The sequence below is a fragment of the Anabrus simplex genome, chromosome 6, assembly GCF_040414725.1.
Source record: "Anabrus simplex isolate iqAnaSimp1 chromosome 6, ASM4041472v1, whole genome shotgun sequence".
NCBI classification, from domain to species: Eukaryota; Metazoa; Arthropoda; class Insecta; order Orthoptera; family Tettigoniidae; genus Anabrus; species Anabrus simplex.
The window spans coordinates 322,692,824-322,709,227 of NC_090270.1; the positions used below are offsets into that span (position 1 = coordinate 322,692,824).

General features: G+C 41.2%; 1 protein-coding gene across 1 annotated transcript in view; it reads right to left on the minus strand.

Annotated features, from left to right (window-relative positions):
- Positions 1–9,588: 9,588 nt before the first annotated feature.
- Positions 9,589–16,404, minus strand: part of LOC136876005 (cytochrome P450 9e2) — a 109,941-nt gene continuing 103,125 nt past the window's right edge. Inside the window, exon 8 of the mRNA XM_068228131.1 lies at positions 9,589–10,591. Coding sequence (XP_068084232.1) covers positions 10,425–10,591 — 167 coding nt within the window. The 3' untranslated portion in view covers positions 9,589–10,424. The remainder of the gene's footprint in view (positions 10,592–16,404) is intronic.

Below are 16,404 nucleotides of genomic sequence, written 5' to 3' on the forward strand. Positions count from 1 at the left end.
GTGAATCGTGAGGTTTTTACTGTCCAGCTGTGTCTATCTGTCGTCGGCAGTGTTGGATACTCGTGCAGGTCCCAATTGCGAAAATGGATAGGAAATGGGGTGTCATTTTATGCAATTTTCAGGAAACGAAGTTGCATCTGATCGGAACGTGCTACTTGAGGCACTCTCCACATTATACGAGTGAGCAAAATCGTACAATATTCGGGAGTTGCAGCCGCCTTTAGTGCATTGTAGTCGCTGCGGTCACGTACTACAATAAGTTCTAGTTTTACGTTCGCCATAATTCTTTGGTGACTAGCAAAATGCGTTTCTCTGTTTCCCTTGTGTACTTTATCGAGCACGCTCTTCCTGGTCAAAGGACGGGGTACTGGTCTTGTGCATCTGAACGACAAACTGAAAAAGCATGAGAAATCGACTGAACAATGTACTGAGTCTGACCATCGTAGGCCTCCTTGTGGGTGGCGGCGGTATAATAACAACCACGGTATACCCTGCCTGTCGTAAGAGGCGACTAAAAGGGGCCCAGTGGCACTGAGTGGTGGTGGTGGTGGTACAATTAGGCAACCATCCTCTATATAACACTAATCAGAGAGAAAGAATGAAGGGGCTCGCCACTTCGAACAGTGAAGGTATCGGCCAAAGAAAGATAAGGGCCACGAAGGGCGTGAAAATCAAATACTCCCTAGACATCGACTGCTCCAATACCGTCGGAGTCGGAAAAGAACAAGAGTTGACCAGGAGAGGTCGGATAGGCACAAGTAAGTGGAAATAATACCAGGGCTCAGCTAAGGGCCCTACACTCCCAAGTTCAGAGCACCTGGGGCCCCTTTTAGTCGCCTCTTACGACAGACAGGGGATACCGTGTGTATTCCTCATTTCCATCTATCTTATCCGACCTTCCTTGGTCAACTCTTCTTCTTTTCCGACCCCGGCGTTATAAGAGCATTCGAGGGCTAGGAAGTCTTTCATTTTCACACCGTTCGTGGTCCTTGTCTTTCATTGGCCGATACCTTCATTTTTCGAAGTATCAGATCCCCTCATTTTTCTCACTGAATAATGTTATATAGAGGATGGTTGCCTATACTCTTGATACTCGGACATGCACGGCTCCGGTCAATTCGGTGGACAAAATACAATTTGATATGACACTTTTGGAGACTCGTTTACTCCTGAAAAATACACGGTTTGACAGAATTTGATTTCGCAGCTTGAAAAATATTGTTAAAAACTACATGAAACGGTATCAACATCAGTTTTTCCATGGGTAAAGATATGAATAATACGGTTTGCAATGATGCTTATCAGTGGCACGGACTTTGTGGGGGAGGGGGGGGAGGCAAGGCGTTTTATACGCCGCCAAAATGATCTTAGGGCCGAGTTCCGTTTTGACAGCAAAAAATTTTTCTCCAAGGTGTTAAGTTCCCTTAAAACGTGGAATATGGTAGCCTTTGGAGGCTGCTAAGGTGTTAAACCTGAAGAAGGTGGTAGATGGTTTTATATGAAGAAATGGGATTAGAAAGAGGCATTCCTTCAGAGAACTGCATTTCCAATGGAGGCTGTTCATGCGGTACATCTGATGGTAGAGCTTACCACATGTCGAATAATATACACTACGTTAATAGGATATTTGTTAAGAAAATGTATTTATGAAGCAAGTTCTAATTTTTTTACTTGTGATTGTTTCTGATAGTTTCGTACATAAAACATTCCTTCAAAATATTTACTGTTTACTTGTGAATGTTATTGAAAACTCCGTATATAAGACTCGTTCAGAAATGTATTTGAGAAACAAGTTGTGTTATTGTTCTGTTTCTTGTTTGTTTGTGAATATTGTTATTAATAGTATGTTTGCATTGATAGTTGTTCCTCATTTCCTATGCCTGCGTTCATTTTAATCATGCTCCCCCAATAATCATCTGCCTTTCAGTTAATATTTGGGTATTTAATGCAATATTTTCACTTTCTTATTTAACTATAGTTTATTCCAGTATTGCTCTTATGACAACAGGGTTGCCATATGGAACGGTTCTGCTCAACACCATCATGGGAAAACGGCGTCACACGAATTTATGAAATTCCGTATTTAAGTTCAAGATAAAAAGCCGAGAAACTAAGCTGCAAATTGCTTTTATGAACTAAAGGAGATGGGGAATTTACAGGGGCTATTTTTGGTTTGTACGGAATCAGAGGTAAGCTACTGCACATAAAAACCTCAGCATTGAATTTTAAGGCAAATTGGGGGAGAAAATAGAAAACTAATACTTTTATAGACTCAAGGGCTGAGGTATGCATTTAATTGTATTTAATATATTTCTCCAGGCAACGCCGGGTACTACTGTGCTTTGGTATCGCTCACGGAGAAGAATAGTAAAAATTGAATGCGGTCGTGAAGAAAGTGCTAAAATTAAAATGCGCTTAAGAAAGAACGGCTAAATAACAAAACCAAGCCAAAATAAAACACACGGCAATTTTTTATCAGTAAATGTTATGCCATGACGTATCGCTGTACACCACAACACCGAACTCTTCAGTAACTGTACAGTAGGAAATTATAGAACACACACAAATAATATGCAATATACAACCAAAAAGAGACAAGTACGGACTGATTAAAGCCTAAAAACACACACGCAACAAATAAATACTGTAGATGACTTGACTACAGAAGTGAGCTGCCGGCGGTTCACGAGTGAGGAACTACACGAGGCTTGTACCAGCGCAACACAGAAGAAGGAAGATGAAGGAAGGCAACGAAGCGATAGCTGTTCCTGCCATTGTTCTTCCTCCCTGCGGATAAATTTATGAAAAATGAAATGTTATGTAGTTATTTTAATAACTCACGGGAAAAAATGCCTCATCCTTTTTATCTGCCTTTCATAATACATTCCAAAGTACAGTATAATATCCCTTAATCACGAAGAATTATGGGTCTCTCAGAGGGGTGTGTTCACTCCTTGTAGGTCCATAAGAGCAGTACTGTTTTCTTAACGTGAAATGAGTTATATAATCATTATACAATATTAAAGCCATCTTAGTTCACAGCGTTGATTGTTCCGGGGGTTTTCGTGTATCACAGAGAGATAAGAAGCGCCTGTTGTGAATGGGTGGACGAGGAATTAACTAGAGCTGAACTTAACACAACACATTTTGAAATTTTATTTCTTTCCTTTTCTTCTATGTTTAAAATTGGAGCAGTAGGAAATCTGAATGAATAACAACCATATAAGGAGCTCGTCAGCTCTAACAATATAGTGGACTTAGAAGTCCGAATATCAGGTACAAAACTTGAGAGAATTAAAAATGTTAATCTACACAGAAAAGAGATGAATTGCTCTTGGCAGGTACAAAATTTACAAGAGGACGATTTGCTCCCATCATTTACTCTACAGGGAAGTCTGCGCTTCGAATATAGTCTAGCCTCACAGAGACATCAATTTAATAAGGTGCACGTAAATTCCACCTGACAACCTATCGGTTGATCTCCATGACAGTATTTACATACAGTTGCTTCGATGCGGGCTTATCTATTGCTCAACAATTATATAGTTTACTGTTCCCAAAGGAAACTAACACCGGAAACACTTACTGAATAAGCAGAGGCATGGTTACCCATACCAAATGGCCTTAATGACAAAAGAAAAAGGTTGGTTGTAACCGACCATAAACAAAATGCAAGGGGACGGAACACCTGCACTCCTTGTAGAAGTAGTTAAAATCCTAAGTGGGCTTATGGCCTAAAGATACGGAAGCTATTCCTATACTACACCGGGGGGACTAAATGAGAAACGTTAATACCAATAAGTACCTATTAAGCAATTAATAGGTTTAGAAACTTTAGTCACCCCATGCCAAGTTGAATGGGAATCAACAGAGGGTAATCACTCTTAGTTCCCTTACGTTACATATTTCTAAGTAGGGAATAGAACAGACTCGTCACACTTGCCGAACATTCTACCTTTAAACCACCAAATGTAGGCATTTACATTAAATAAAAGAGGTCGAAACCTTCCCCTCAAACTAGCCGCAGGAGCTATCACATGTCTATGAAAATTCTGCCATTACCTTGAGTCGCTGGGCCTTCCTCACACAGACCGCGCCACTGCATTCTGGTTCACTTCAATTCACCCTCCTCACACTGGAGAAATTCAGACAAAACGGCTCTAAAGCGCCCAGCTTTTATAGTGTTTTTAAGGGGAAGCTTCCAGAACTCATTACTGATAGGTTGGATTCCTGTACACACCCCTAATTTTAATTGGCTAAAGAATATATTTACAAGTTTCTGATAGGTTGATTACTATTGAAGAAGGAACCAGCCGAAGTGTTGATAATTCTGATACAGAAACAAAACAATTCTCAAAACCAAAGGTTTGCTAACTGCAAGAATAAACATTCCTTTATAAAATAATTCGAGTTCGTTCCGCTAGAGGGAGCAATTAAAGCGATGATAGAGACATCTAACAGTTGAATGGCAAGGTGTCTTGTAGTACACCAATTCAATTTGTTTACATAGATGGCCTTATAGAAGGCGCGCATTTTAACTGGACGGGAAAGATGTATCCCCGGTACACTGATGATAGTATTATTATTATTATTATTATTATTATTATTATTATTATTATTATTATTATTATTATTATTATTATTATTATTATTATTATTATTATTATTATTAATCATACACAGTGGTATCAGCACACTATTTTAATTCAAAACCGGTTTTCGGGCTCTAAGGTCCATCATCAATGTTGAAATTAATTTTACAACATTATGTCCACATGAGTGTGTTGTCAAAATGATTTAAAATACGTTTAAAAAGGTAAAAAGGAGCCCTGTTGAGATCAATTGTAAAAGAAGGAAAAGAAAAGAAACAAGTGTAGGGTGTGTAACAATACGTGTAATCTTACAATTTTGTTATAAAAAGTTGCTCGAGCACTGAACAGGCGTTCAGCTGAACATGAGGAGTTCTATCGCCATGGATCCAGGGTCTTTTAGAGCTTGGGAATAGGTTGTTAAGAGTAATGGGGACTGCTTTGTGTCTGGTAAGTACATTTTATTGCATGATTACTCATCCTAATGTTCTCTTCAAAACAGTACCGATAATAATTAGAAAAAAAAACCATGGTCTGGAAAGTCAAGGACATGCAAGGAGAACACTTCAGGGAAATCTTTTCCAGCTAATCTAGTACTCATGTTTACAGTGGAGAACGTTTGACATTCATTTATTGTATAATTATTATACAGTATGTTGTTGAGATTGCATTAGAGAACATTATTTTACAATTTGGTCAGTCTCATAATGTTATATTAAAAATATAAACATATAATAAGATGAACAATTATTTTTCGAGCATATGACAATACAAAAATACCAAATCATTAAAATGAGTAATCTGATTTTAATTTCTTTCTTCAAGTCCCATGTAAATGAACAAATTTAATATTCGACTATCGAATACAAACACTGAACATTGACAATAAAATGTCAAACCTTCAGTACTTGGGAGCTTGACTTTTCCTGATTGACAACTTTTCTGCGGCGGATTGGCTTCATAATGTTTGTGGATGTAAACTTACAAGACTCCTCCTCTAAGATTTTTGTGAAAGTCCTTGGCTTCCGGGGAATGATAGTTGATTGGTTTTGCCGCTAGTTCCCCGTTAAGGCGATCACGGTTCGAATGATTGAACTAAAAAGTCAGGTCACTGTGATTCCGATTCTATGTAAAACTGGAATCCTGTGGCTATGAATACGATATCAATAGCCAAACTAAATTACAACTTTTGTCTCTTCCTTGATTTCCTTTTGTGTTCAACCCAAGTATTTTGCATTAGGTTTAGGTTGAATGATAACTTTAGAACAGTTGTATAGCCGTATTTGTTTGAAAGAAAATCTCCTCATACGGGCGTTCGTACAACTTAGTTTATTAACACTTAATCTTATGGAGTTATCAACGGGATTGTGAATGTTTTACCAAACTGAAAATTGTGATGATTTATTTTAACTATAATTCTGGTCTCCTTTGGTTATTCTTACTTGTCCCGTATCTTCGTAATAGATTTAGAAGTCAGTTCTTATATCCGTAAGACGTAAGAACTCAAAATGTGACAGACCTCAAGAATCGAGCCCACCAGGTTTTCCCCAGTTTAGTCTGTATACAAGCATCCATATGCTAAAATCTAGTTGAAAAGCTGTCTCATGAGTGCTTCATTGGACAAGGAATAAACTATTATCACATCACTTGAAGACTTCAGTAGACACTGCCACTATCTGCAGAACGTGACGTGATAAATGTAACAATGAAGAACGGGGTTTAAAGAATGAACTTCTCCTAAGGTGCTTCTTCCTGAATGAGAACGAACTGATTATGTAGTTGCACTTCACATACGAGAAAATGACAATCGCATCTCACGTTGAATCTTCTTTGTGCTGACGTGTATCTCACACAAGTTTAGGGTTTGCTTGCTGGTTCGTCTTCCGTCACTCGGTCCAAGGGATATATACTGAGCCGGTTGAGCCATGGATTTTTAAGCGGACCACGCGGCTGTCATCCAGCAGGTGACAAGTAGCAGACCCTCTTTATGTGTTTACTCGCCGCTTCTGATGACATGGGCATATCATTACAGTCGTGCTGTCCAAATCTTAACAAGAACAGGTGATACATTCATCTTCCTCCGTGGATATTCATTCATGTCTCGATCCAACTGCGTGAAGTTCATTGATTAGTGCAACACTTGCATCTGCCAAACATAGGACATTTGCTCATGCTAGGCTGCTATAGGCCAGCATTACGACCTCTACAGTGTGACTGGGCTTACAATAGAAACGTGATCGTGCGTTCACAAAACACTTTAGTAACGTGTCTCCATTTAAAACGGGCTGCATTTATACGCGTGATTATCTGAGAGTGAGTCACCTTTGCTCTAGACAAGCGAAATAAGGTACTTGAACTTTGTAACTATTTAGTTGTTTTCCTTCGATATAAACAGCACCAATAGTTTTGAGACCCGCATTCTAGATAATCGGATTTTATTATATTTAGACCCGTTCTATACTCATTCAATCGTGCATACCAGTCTTACACTCAGCTCTGGAATTCTTGCAGTGTCTCTTTGTCCAGGAAATGTCATCTGCATACAGGAGTGAGTGTCCTGGACGTTAGAAGTGACAGAACTCAAGCACTGGGGATGCTGGAGTACAGTATCTGTATCCATCATCTATACGCTTCAGAAACGGTGTGAGAGTGGAAGGAATATTAAATTTTATCACGTGGTACTCGGTCAGTGACCTTTTCCAGATCCCGGAAGGACCATGTGAACTGCTTATGCGTCTTTCCAGAAATAAGTGGTTAACGTAGATGGCATTCGTTTTACTACTGTCCTTGATTAATTCAAATTGATTTGAACTAATTAAGGTGAACTGTCGTAGCCAGAGATCAATCATGTATTTAAGTATTTTCGTTGTGTGGCGCAACAACTGGATTGAGCGGTAGTTACTACACTCAGTAGCATCACACATGCCCTTCCATTCTGGTACTACAATGAAGTTATCCATTCTTGCCAGCTGTATTTTCGGTGTTGATCTTCTTCAAGAACTTCATTAGCTCTTTGACGCCTCGACATTCAAGCAGCTTTCTTGTCTCGAATTGGTTATTTTGAGGTCTAGCAGGTTTACAATCCTTGCTTGACTTCACTAGGACTGATCGGTAGGAGAGTGGCAAGGACAGGTGGGTTCTATTGGCGTCATTTCATACCCTGGTAAAATAGTCCCTCCAGTATTGCAGGATGACTGGAGGGTCATGGATGATTTGGATTGCGTTTCTTATATTCGAAACTTGTCCAGTATTACGGGTGGATCGGCGTCGGATGTTTACTAGCTGGTAAATTCTGTTAGCTCCCTCTAGGTGTTATGTTGAGCATAGAATTCGGTATAATGTTAGGTATTGCTACTGCCTATGGTCTTCGTTACCGACATCAGATTTAGGTAATCCTGTCAGTTGGCAGAAGCTCGTGAGGTAAGCCACTCCTTAGCTGTGGCTTTCTTTGATCTCTTGGCCTTCATGACCTTTACCATTCCACTGTTATAATTGCCTGTCGTCAATGGCACTCAGGTCAAGTCAGCCCTAGGCACTCGCTGATAGCATCGGTATAGTTATGCTGGTCCAGAGAGTCTCAACGGACTGCTCATCAAATACACAGTAATTCTCATTTCTGGCGATCACCACCTATTGATTTTCTTTGGAACCGTCAGTCGAGTATATGAGCATACCATGATTATGAAGAGCAGGTTAAGGACCAGCAGCTGATGCTTTAAGGGAACAAATTTCAATAGAGTCACCGTGGCTTCTCTGACCAGACAAAAGTCGCGTCGTACGAGTAGCCAATAGGTGAAGGGGACTAGATGAGTTGTACGTTTCTAGAAATATGCATTACCAAAAAATAGGACATGAGTCTCACTACAGTTAAATATTCCAAGTTATGGCTCTGTAGCCATGACCATAGTACCGGTCATGTATATCCAGTTTGGAGCTAGCATGGTTTTTGTTGAGATCGCCGCCAAGCGGCAGGTGTCCTTCAAGATCAATATTGATTGAAAACGGACATCCAGGCTATCACCAAAGTAATTCATTTTATCATCAGTACGCGCAGAATAGACCATATTATATGAGACCACCTCCAACAGCACTAATCCCATGTCAATACCAACTGAAATACTCAGAAATATGTCTAAATACTCAGAACGTATCGCTGTTCGCGACTACGATGCCGTTTTGGATGTTCGTCCGACTGTTACAATACATCTTTTATCCATAACTAATGTTGTTAGTTAACCTTAGCATCTTTCAATATCTTTCTTGGACACAGCCGATGTGAACCCCGTTGGTGCTTCAGGGATTGACAAGTTCATGAATTCGTCCGATGAAAGCGCCAATATTAACAATAGCCAATGGAAATTTTTGGATAAATGCTTCTTTAATCTGCTCCGTCCTTGAGCAGGTAGCCTTTGCCCGCTTTTCGCATTATTCGGGTGAAGATGTTCCTTATGAGGGACACCGTACCATTATTCCGAAGTAAATTCGGCGATCTCATATTTTATACGAAAATTTTGAAGTGTTATACTAGACGGCTTGTCATTTTGCATGCCGCTTGCGTGATTGTTGACTGTGTTAGAAAGAGATATATCAGCAAGTTGTGTTCTGTAGTCTATAATGGTCAGTTCGTACGTGTCCGGCTCCATGGCTAAATGGTTAGCGTGCTGGCCTTTGGTCCAGAGGGTCCCGGGTTCGATTCTCGGCCGGGTCGGGGATATTAACCTTAATTGGTTAATTCCAATAGCTCGGGGCCTGGGTGTGTGTGTGGCGTATTCAGCATTAGAAAGCATCCTATGTAGGGTCCTCATCTTTACAGACATACAGGTCGCCTAATAGGCCGTCTACGAGAAAAAGACCCGCTCGAGGCCTCTCCGGAGGCCATACGCCATTATTATTAGTTCGTACGTATAGTGAATGTATTCCTTTTTTTTTTTCTAATTGCTTTACGTCGCACCGACACAATTGGTCTTATGGCGACGATGGGACAGGAGAGAGTGGGAAGGAAGCGGCCGTGGCCTTAATTAAGGTACAGCCCCAGCATTTGCCTGGTGTGAAAATGGGAAACCACGGAAAACCATTTTTCAGGGCTGCCGACAGTGGGGTTCGAACCTACTATCTCCCGAATACTGGATACTGGCCGCACTTATGCGACTGCAGCTATCGAGCTCGGTGTATTCTATTTTGAGGGATTCACCGTGAGCCGTCCTGTGCAATACGTACCTAAAATACATATCGCAAGTTAATTTCTCACGGATGTTATCAGAGCACATTGGTAATATGCTAGCTCTTTGGTACTGTGGCTATGCATAGTTTCCGTTTGAAGGGTGCTCCTCAACCTTTTCCGGCATCTGAAATGATAAATAATACCTCTTGTTCGTGGACTGTTCTGGAAAACGACAATGGAAAATTAATCCTGATAGAGGCTACGTTTTCAGCTTTTTTACATTAAAGAGTAAAAATAGAGTCCTTAGTTTCAAATACCTTTCCGAATTTCCTCACTCCAAGAGGAACATCTCATCCAGAAGGTAATGTAAACCCCAAAACCACTCAATCGAGAAATTAAGTAATGTTAATGAAGATGACGATGACAAATATAGTAAGGAATATTCGACAAAAATGTACAGTTATCGCTGACAAATCGGAAATAATATCTTTAAATTCTTAGACAGAACCCTTAAAGTAGGCTGATTTTGATAGATAGTTGTGAGTGGAAACACCGCTAGCAACAATCAGAGCTGGCTTCAAGTCGTCCGATGAACAGCTGGTGCCATAGAATATAAGTATATGGAATAATGTACACTTTTAGCGGTGCTGTTTCCATTCTTCACGAAGATGCTATTATGGTCTTCTTACGAAGTCTAACCATATTCCTCCTTTATTATCAAACAAGTAACTGAACGGATCCTTCGTAATCGTGGCTGTAGTCTTCGGCGTTCTGCATACCTCGAAATGTGAAATGATAGTTACAAGTCCAGCCTTCATTTCAGCGTCTGCGAACTTCATCCCTGAAAACAATAATCAGAACGTTACTTTTTTGTTGCCTTCATATCAGAAGTAGAAATATTCAATATTATAAGTATGGCCATATTGCATGAAATTTCATATTTTAACCAACAATCGAATATAATGGAAAAATTGTGCTGATTTGTAGAATAATTGGTCAACCAAATAAATTTAGCATCTTACTGCTGGCTTGTCATAAGTTCCATTCCTGGTTCAGTCAGGAACTGACGATGGAATGAAATGGGATGGTCTCATATTCAGGTAACAAAACTGAGGGGAGAGTGAGTTGAAATCTTACCGTTGGCTGTCCTACGAGTAGTTTTCCGTAGTTTCCCCAATTCAACGATCACCACTTGCCCAATCCCAAACTCCCAGTTGATTTACAGTATAACCACTACGGGAACTATAACCATAGGGATTAAAAGGTAGACTTTAGTTACTCTAGGTACTGTGATATGTACATACATTCCTTTAAGGATATTTTGTTCCGCTTATTACAGTATTCTCAATGCTTTATTTCAGGGAGTAGTATTGGTAGGCCTATTGGTCTACTGAACAGTAAGCATTTCCTTGCATATTTTTCCATGAAACTCTATAAGCTGCATAAACATGATCTTATTTCCTTTACACACGATTGCTTGGCAGGAAGAAGGATACACTCAGACAAATGGCCAGTTGAAATAGGCAGGTCCTCTTTAATAACCGGGTAAATGTCCAATGTTAATTTTTCTTAAAGGGGTGCAAGAGTTAAGTGCGAAGACTGTATTTTGACATGATTGTCAAAAACTGAATAACTGGCATTCTGTCTGTTTGTCTACTAGTAGCAGGTCTCAATACGACCCTCCAATTATTATTAAGGCCATATAAATTTAATCTTAACCAGCCATTACTCTCATTCCTCCAACTGCCCACCTCTGGAGGTTATTATAAAGTTGCAGTCCTCCTTCTGAGAATCATAACGATCCCTTTGACTCTTATATTCTTTATTTTTTCTTTCCCTTAATACCGCATAAAATACTCGCTAAGCGGTTTCGCGTGTTTCTGAAGCGAGATTGTTGGAGTGTTTGGTAGGTGAAATTATTTTTCAGAATAAAGGTATAGTTTATGCTTCTTAATCCACAATCACTGGTGTCGGTTAAAGAACATGGTTTAAGGCATAAGCATATAGGATGTCTCACCTAACTCTACGACCTCAAACATTTTCCGAAATGAAACGAAATATGAATAACCTAGTTGCACAGGAATGTATCCACGTCAGGAGCTCACACAATGTGAACGTATGCACCATATAAAAAATTAAACAAATATCACTTTCATTACAAAGTTACGTTTAAAAGAATGGAACATGTATCTCATTTCTAGCGAAATGAAAACTAGAAGTACAATTAGTGATAACTGACTTGGTTTCACTTTTCTAAACCTCATATATTCTAAAAATGTAGACTTTAAAAGAGTGGCAATGGAGTTACTATTTCTGATGTCATGCAACGTGTGTGGTAGAGTCCTCAAAGCAAGTGTTGCAAGGCTGCAGTAAAACGGGGTTAAAAGTCAGGTTGTGAGTCTCATTAATAGAAAATGTCCTCTGAGTTTTAATTACTACGTTGATCGGATGAATGTTCCTTATGGGGATCACTGTAAGTTCCTAGGTGTTAATACACTGACTGACAGAGCAAATGCAACACCAAGAAGGAGTGGTCAGAACTTTATGCCAATTGCAGGGTAGACTGACGTCACTGAGGTATGCTCATGATGTGAAATGCGCCGCTGTGCTGCGCACGTAGCGAACGATAAATGGGACACGGCGTTGGCGAATGGCCCACTTCGTACCGTGATTTCTCAGCCGACAGTCATTGTAGAACGTGTTGTCGTGTGCCACAGGACACGTGTATAGCTAAGAATGCCAGGCCGCCGTCAACGGAGGCATTTCCAGCAGACAGACGACTTTACGAGGGGTATGGTGATCGGGCTGAGAAGGGCAGGTTGGTCGCTTCGTCAAATCGCAGCCGATACCCATAGGGATGTGTCCACGGTGCAGCGCCTGTGGCGAAGATGGTTGGCGCAGGGACATGTGGCACGTGCGAGGGGTCCAGGCGCAGCCCGAGTGACGTCAGCATGCGAGGATCGGCGCATCCGCCGCCAAGCGGTGGCAGCCCCGCACGCCACGTCAACCGCCATTCTTCAGCATGTGCAAGACACCCTGGCTGTTCCAATATCGACCAGAACAATTTCCCGTCGATTGGTTGAAGGAGGCCTGCACTCCCGGCGTCCGCTCAGAAGACTACCATTGACTCCACAGCATAGACGTGCACGCCTGGCATGGTGCCGGGCTAGAGCGACTTGGATGAGGGAATGGCGGAACGTCGTGTTCTCCGATAAGTCACGCTTCTGTTCTCTCAGTGATAGTCACCGCAGACGAGTGTGGCGTCGGCGTGGAGAAAGGTCAAATCCGGCAGTAACTGTGGAGCGCCCTACCGCTAGACAACGCGGCATCATGGTTTGGGGCGCTATTGCGTATGATTCCACGTCACCTCTAGTGCGTATTCAAGGCACGTTAAATGCCCACCGCATCGTGCAGCATGTGCTGCGGCCGGTGGCACTCCCGTACCTTCAGGGGCTGCCCAATGCTCTGTTTCAGCAGGATAATGCCCGCCCACACACTGCTCGCATCTACCAACAGGCTCTACGAGGTGTACAGATGCTTCCGTGGCCAGCGTACTCTCCGGATCTCTCACCAATCGAACACGTGTGGGATCTCATTGGACGCCGTTTGCAAACTCTGCCCCAGCCTCGTACGGACGACCAACTGTAGCAAATGGTTGACAGAGAATGGAGAACCATCCCTCAGGACACCATCCGCACTCTTATTGACTCTGTACCTCGATGTGTTTCTGCGTGCATCGCCGCTCGCGGTGGTCCTACATCCTACTGAGTCGATGCCGTGCGCATTGTGTAACCTGCATATCGGTTTGAAATAAACATCAATTATTCGTCCGTGTCGTCTCTGTTTTTTCCCCAACTTTCATCCCTTTCGAACCACTCCTTCTTGGTGTTGCATTTGCTCTGTCAGTCAGTGTATAAAGAAGGATCTTCATTGGGGTAATCACACAAACGGGATCGTAAATAAAGGGTACAGATCTCTGCACATGGTTTTTATATATATTTAGGGGTTGTAGCAAGGATGTAAAGGATAGGGAGTATAAGTCTCTAGTATGACCCCAACTAGAGTATGGTTCCAGTGTATGGGACCCTCACCAGGATTACTTGATTCGAGCACTAAAAATAATTCAAAGAAATGCAGCTGGATTTGTTCTGAGTGATTTGCGACAAGAGAGTCGCATTACGAAAATGTTGCTTAGTTTAGTCTGGGAAAACTTAGGGAAAAGGATACAAGCTACTGGACTAAGTCGTATGTTCCGAGCTGTCAGTGGAGAGATGGCGTGGAATGACATTCAGTGAGTCACAATGAAACTCACACACGATCGTAATATATTTGTTTCGTTATGAACATAATCTATTTGTTTCATTATGAACACAAAGTTGGGCGATTATATTTGACATATTTTTTGTGCAATGTAACATGAATATGTTGTATTATTATGTAACTACTTGTTAGCTATCATGTCAATAAATAAATACAAGTATCTCTAATTCTTTGGTATTATGCTGCTGCTCGATGTCACAAGGAAACTCATACCTCGACGGACAGGTATAGACACGGTATGTTTCACTGCCAAGTGCCATACGAAACGCAGGAGACAAATTCATTTTATCATCAAGCATTGCGGAGTAAATATAAGCTATTGTGTATTAATGAGCCGTTAGAGAGGCCAGCCTTCGAAAGAAGGGAGAGAGTTGAAGGTTTTTCGTTATAAAACACTAAAATCATTAAGAGAAATTGGCATAATTGGGAACAAAAGTCATTCAACTGTGCATTGTGTTATAGATAGGTATAAAAGTACCAACCGGATTGAAAATAAAGTCAAAGTAAGTCAGAAAAGAATGTTTGATTCCGCAGATACACGTTGGAAACTACGAGAGGTTAAGAATAATCCAATGATTAGTGCTTCAAAACTTGCTGTGATGGTTGAGGAATATACACGGAAGAAAGCCCATCCAGAAACAATAATAGGCATGGAAGAGTAAGTAGGAAAATACCATTGGTCAACAAACTAAACAGGAAGATGAGGTTACAGTTTGTTCGAAAGCATGTAGGAAAATATTTTGTCTTCTGAAAAACGGTAATACTTGCAGATGAAAGCGAATTCAACCTCTATGGATCGGAAGGGAAAGTGACTGTCTGGAGAAAACCGAATGAAGAGCTAAAACCTGCCAATATGCGTACAAGTGTTAAATACGGTGGAGGAGGTGTTAATGTCTGGGGGTGTATGGTAGCTAGCGGGGTAGAGAAGTTGACTTTCATGTAAGGGATAATGGATTAAAATATGTATTTGAACATACTGAAAAGCAATTTGCCTGTTAGTGCTCAAAAACTTGGAGTACAAGTATTATCAAGATAACGACCCCAAGCACAAAGCTCACATGCTGTGAATGTGGCTCCTGTTTAACTGTCCGAAGGTGCTGGACACACCAACTCAGTCATCATCATCATCATCATCATCATCTGTTTACCCTCCAGGTTCGGCTTTTCCCTCGGACACAGCGAGGGATCCCACCTCTACCGCCTCAAGGGCAGTGTCCTGGAGCTTCAGTCTCTTGGTCGGGGATACAACTGGGGAGAATGGCCAGTACCTCGCCCAGGCGGCCTCACCTGCTATGCTGAACAGGGGCCTTGTGGAGGGATGGGAAGATTGGAAGGGATAGGCAAGGAAGAGGGAAGGAAGCGGCCGTGGCCTTAAGTTAGGTACCATCCCGGCATTCGCCTGGAGGAGAAGTGGGAAACCACGGAAAACCACTTCCAGGATGGCTGAGGTGGGAATCGAACCCACCTCTACTCAGTTGACCTCCCGAGGCTGAGTGGACCCCGTTCCAGCCCTCGTACCACTTTTCAAATTTCGTGGCAGAGCCGGGAATCGAACCCGGGCCTCCGGGGGTGGCAGCTAATTACGCTAACCAGTACACCACAGAGGCGGACACCAACTCAGTTACCAGATTTAAATGTTACAGAGAGCTTATGGTATCTCTTATAAGTGGCAGTAAGGAAACAAGATTTCCAACAAAGATGACCTAAACGCTGCTTTACGCGAACAATGGGAGAAAATAAGCCCATCATGCTGCGAAAAATTGGTACGATCCATGCCTGCCCGTTTGAAAGATGTTAGACGAGCCAAGGGATATCCACCAAAATACTGATTTTGTAGATGATTGTATCTTATTCCGAGCTTCAAGGATATGCCACAGGGTGTAAGAGTTTCACTGTGATCTCATTTTGTGTATGTTTGAGAAAAGGATTTAAATTTCCTTTGTAGATGAAATATATTTACGTTAATTTTTAATACTGTCGTAGACAATTATGTATTGGTTACAACAGAGTTAAACCAGCTTGAAATTGAAAAATATATATTTGATGGTAAGTGTTCAAAGAAACATTTTGCTGATATATGAATTTCATTGTGATTCACTGTTAGAAGACGAATACGTTTGAGTCGTGTTTTTAAAAGTAGGAAATATCGCAATATGAAGATAAAGTCGGAATTCAAGAGAACAAATTTGGGCAAATATTCGTTTATATTTAGGGGAGTTAGGGACTGGAATAATTTACCAAGGGAGATGTTCAATAAATTTCCAAATTCTTTGCAGTTATTTAAGAAAAGACAAGGTAAAAAACAGATAGGGAATCTATCCCCAGGGCGACTGC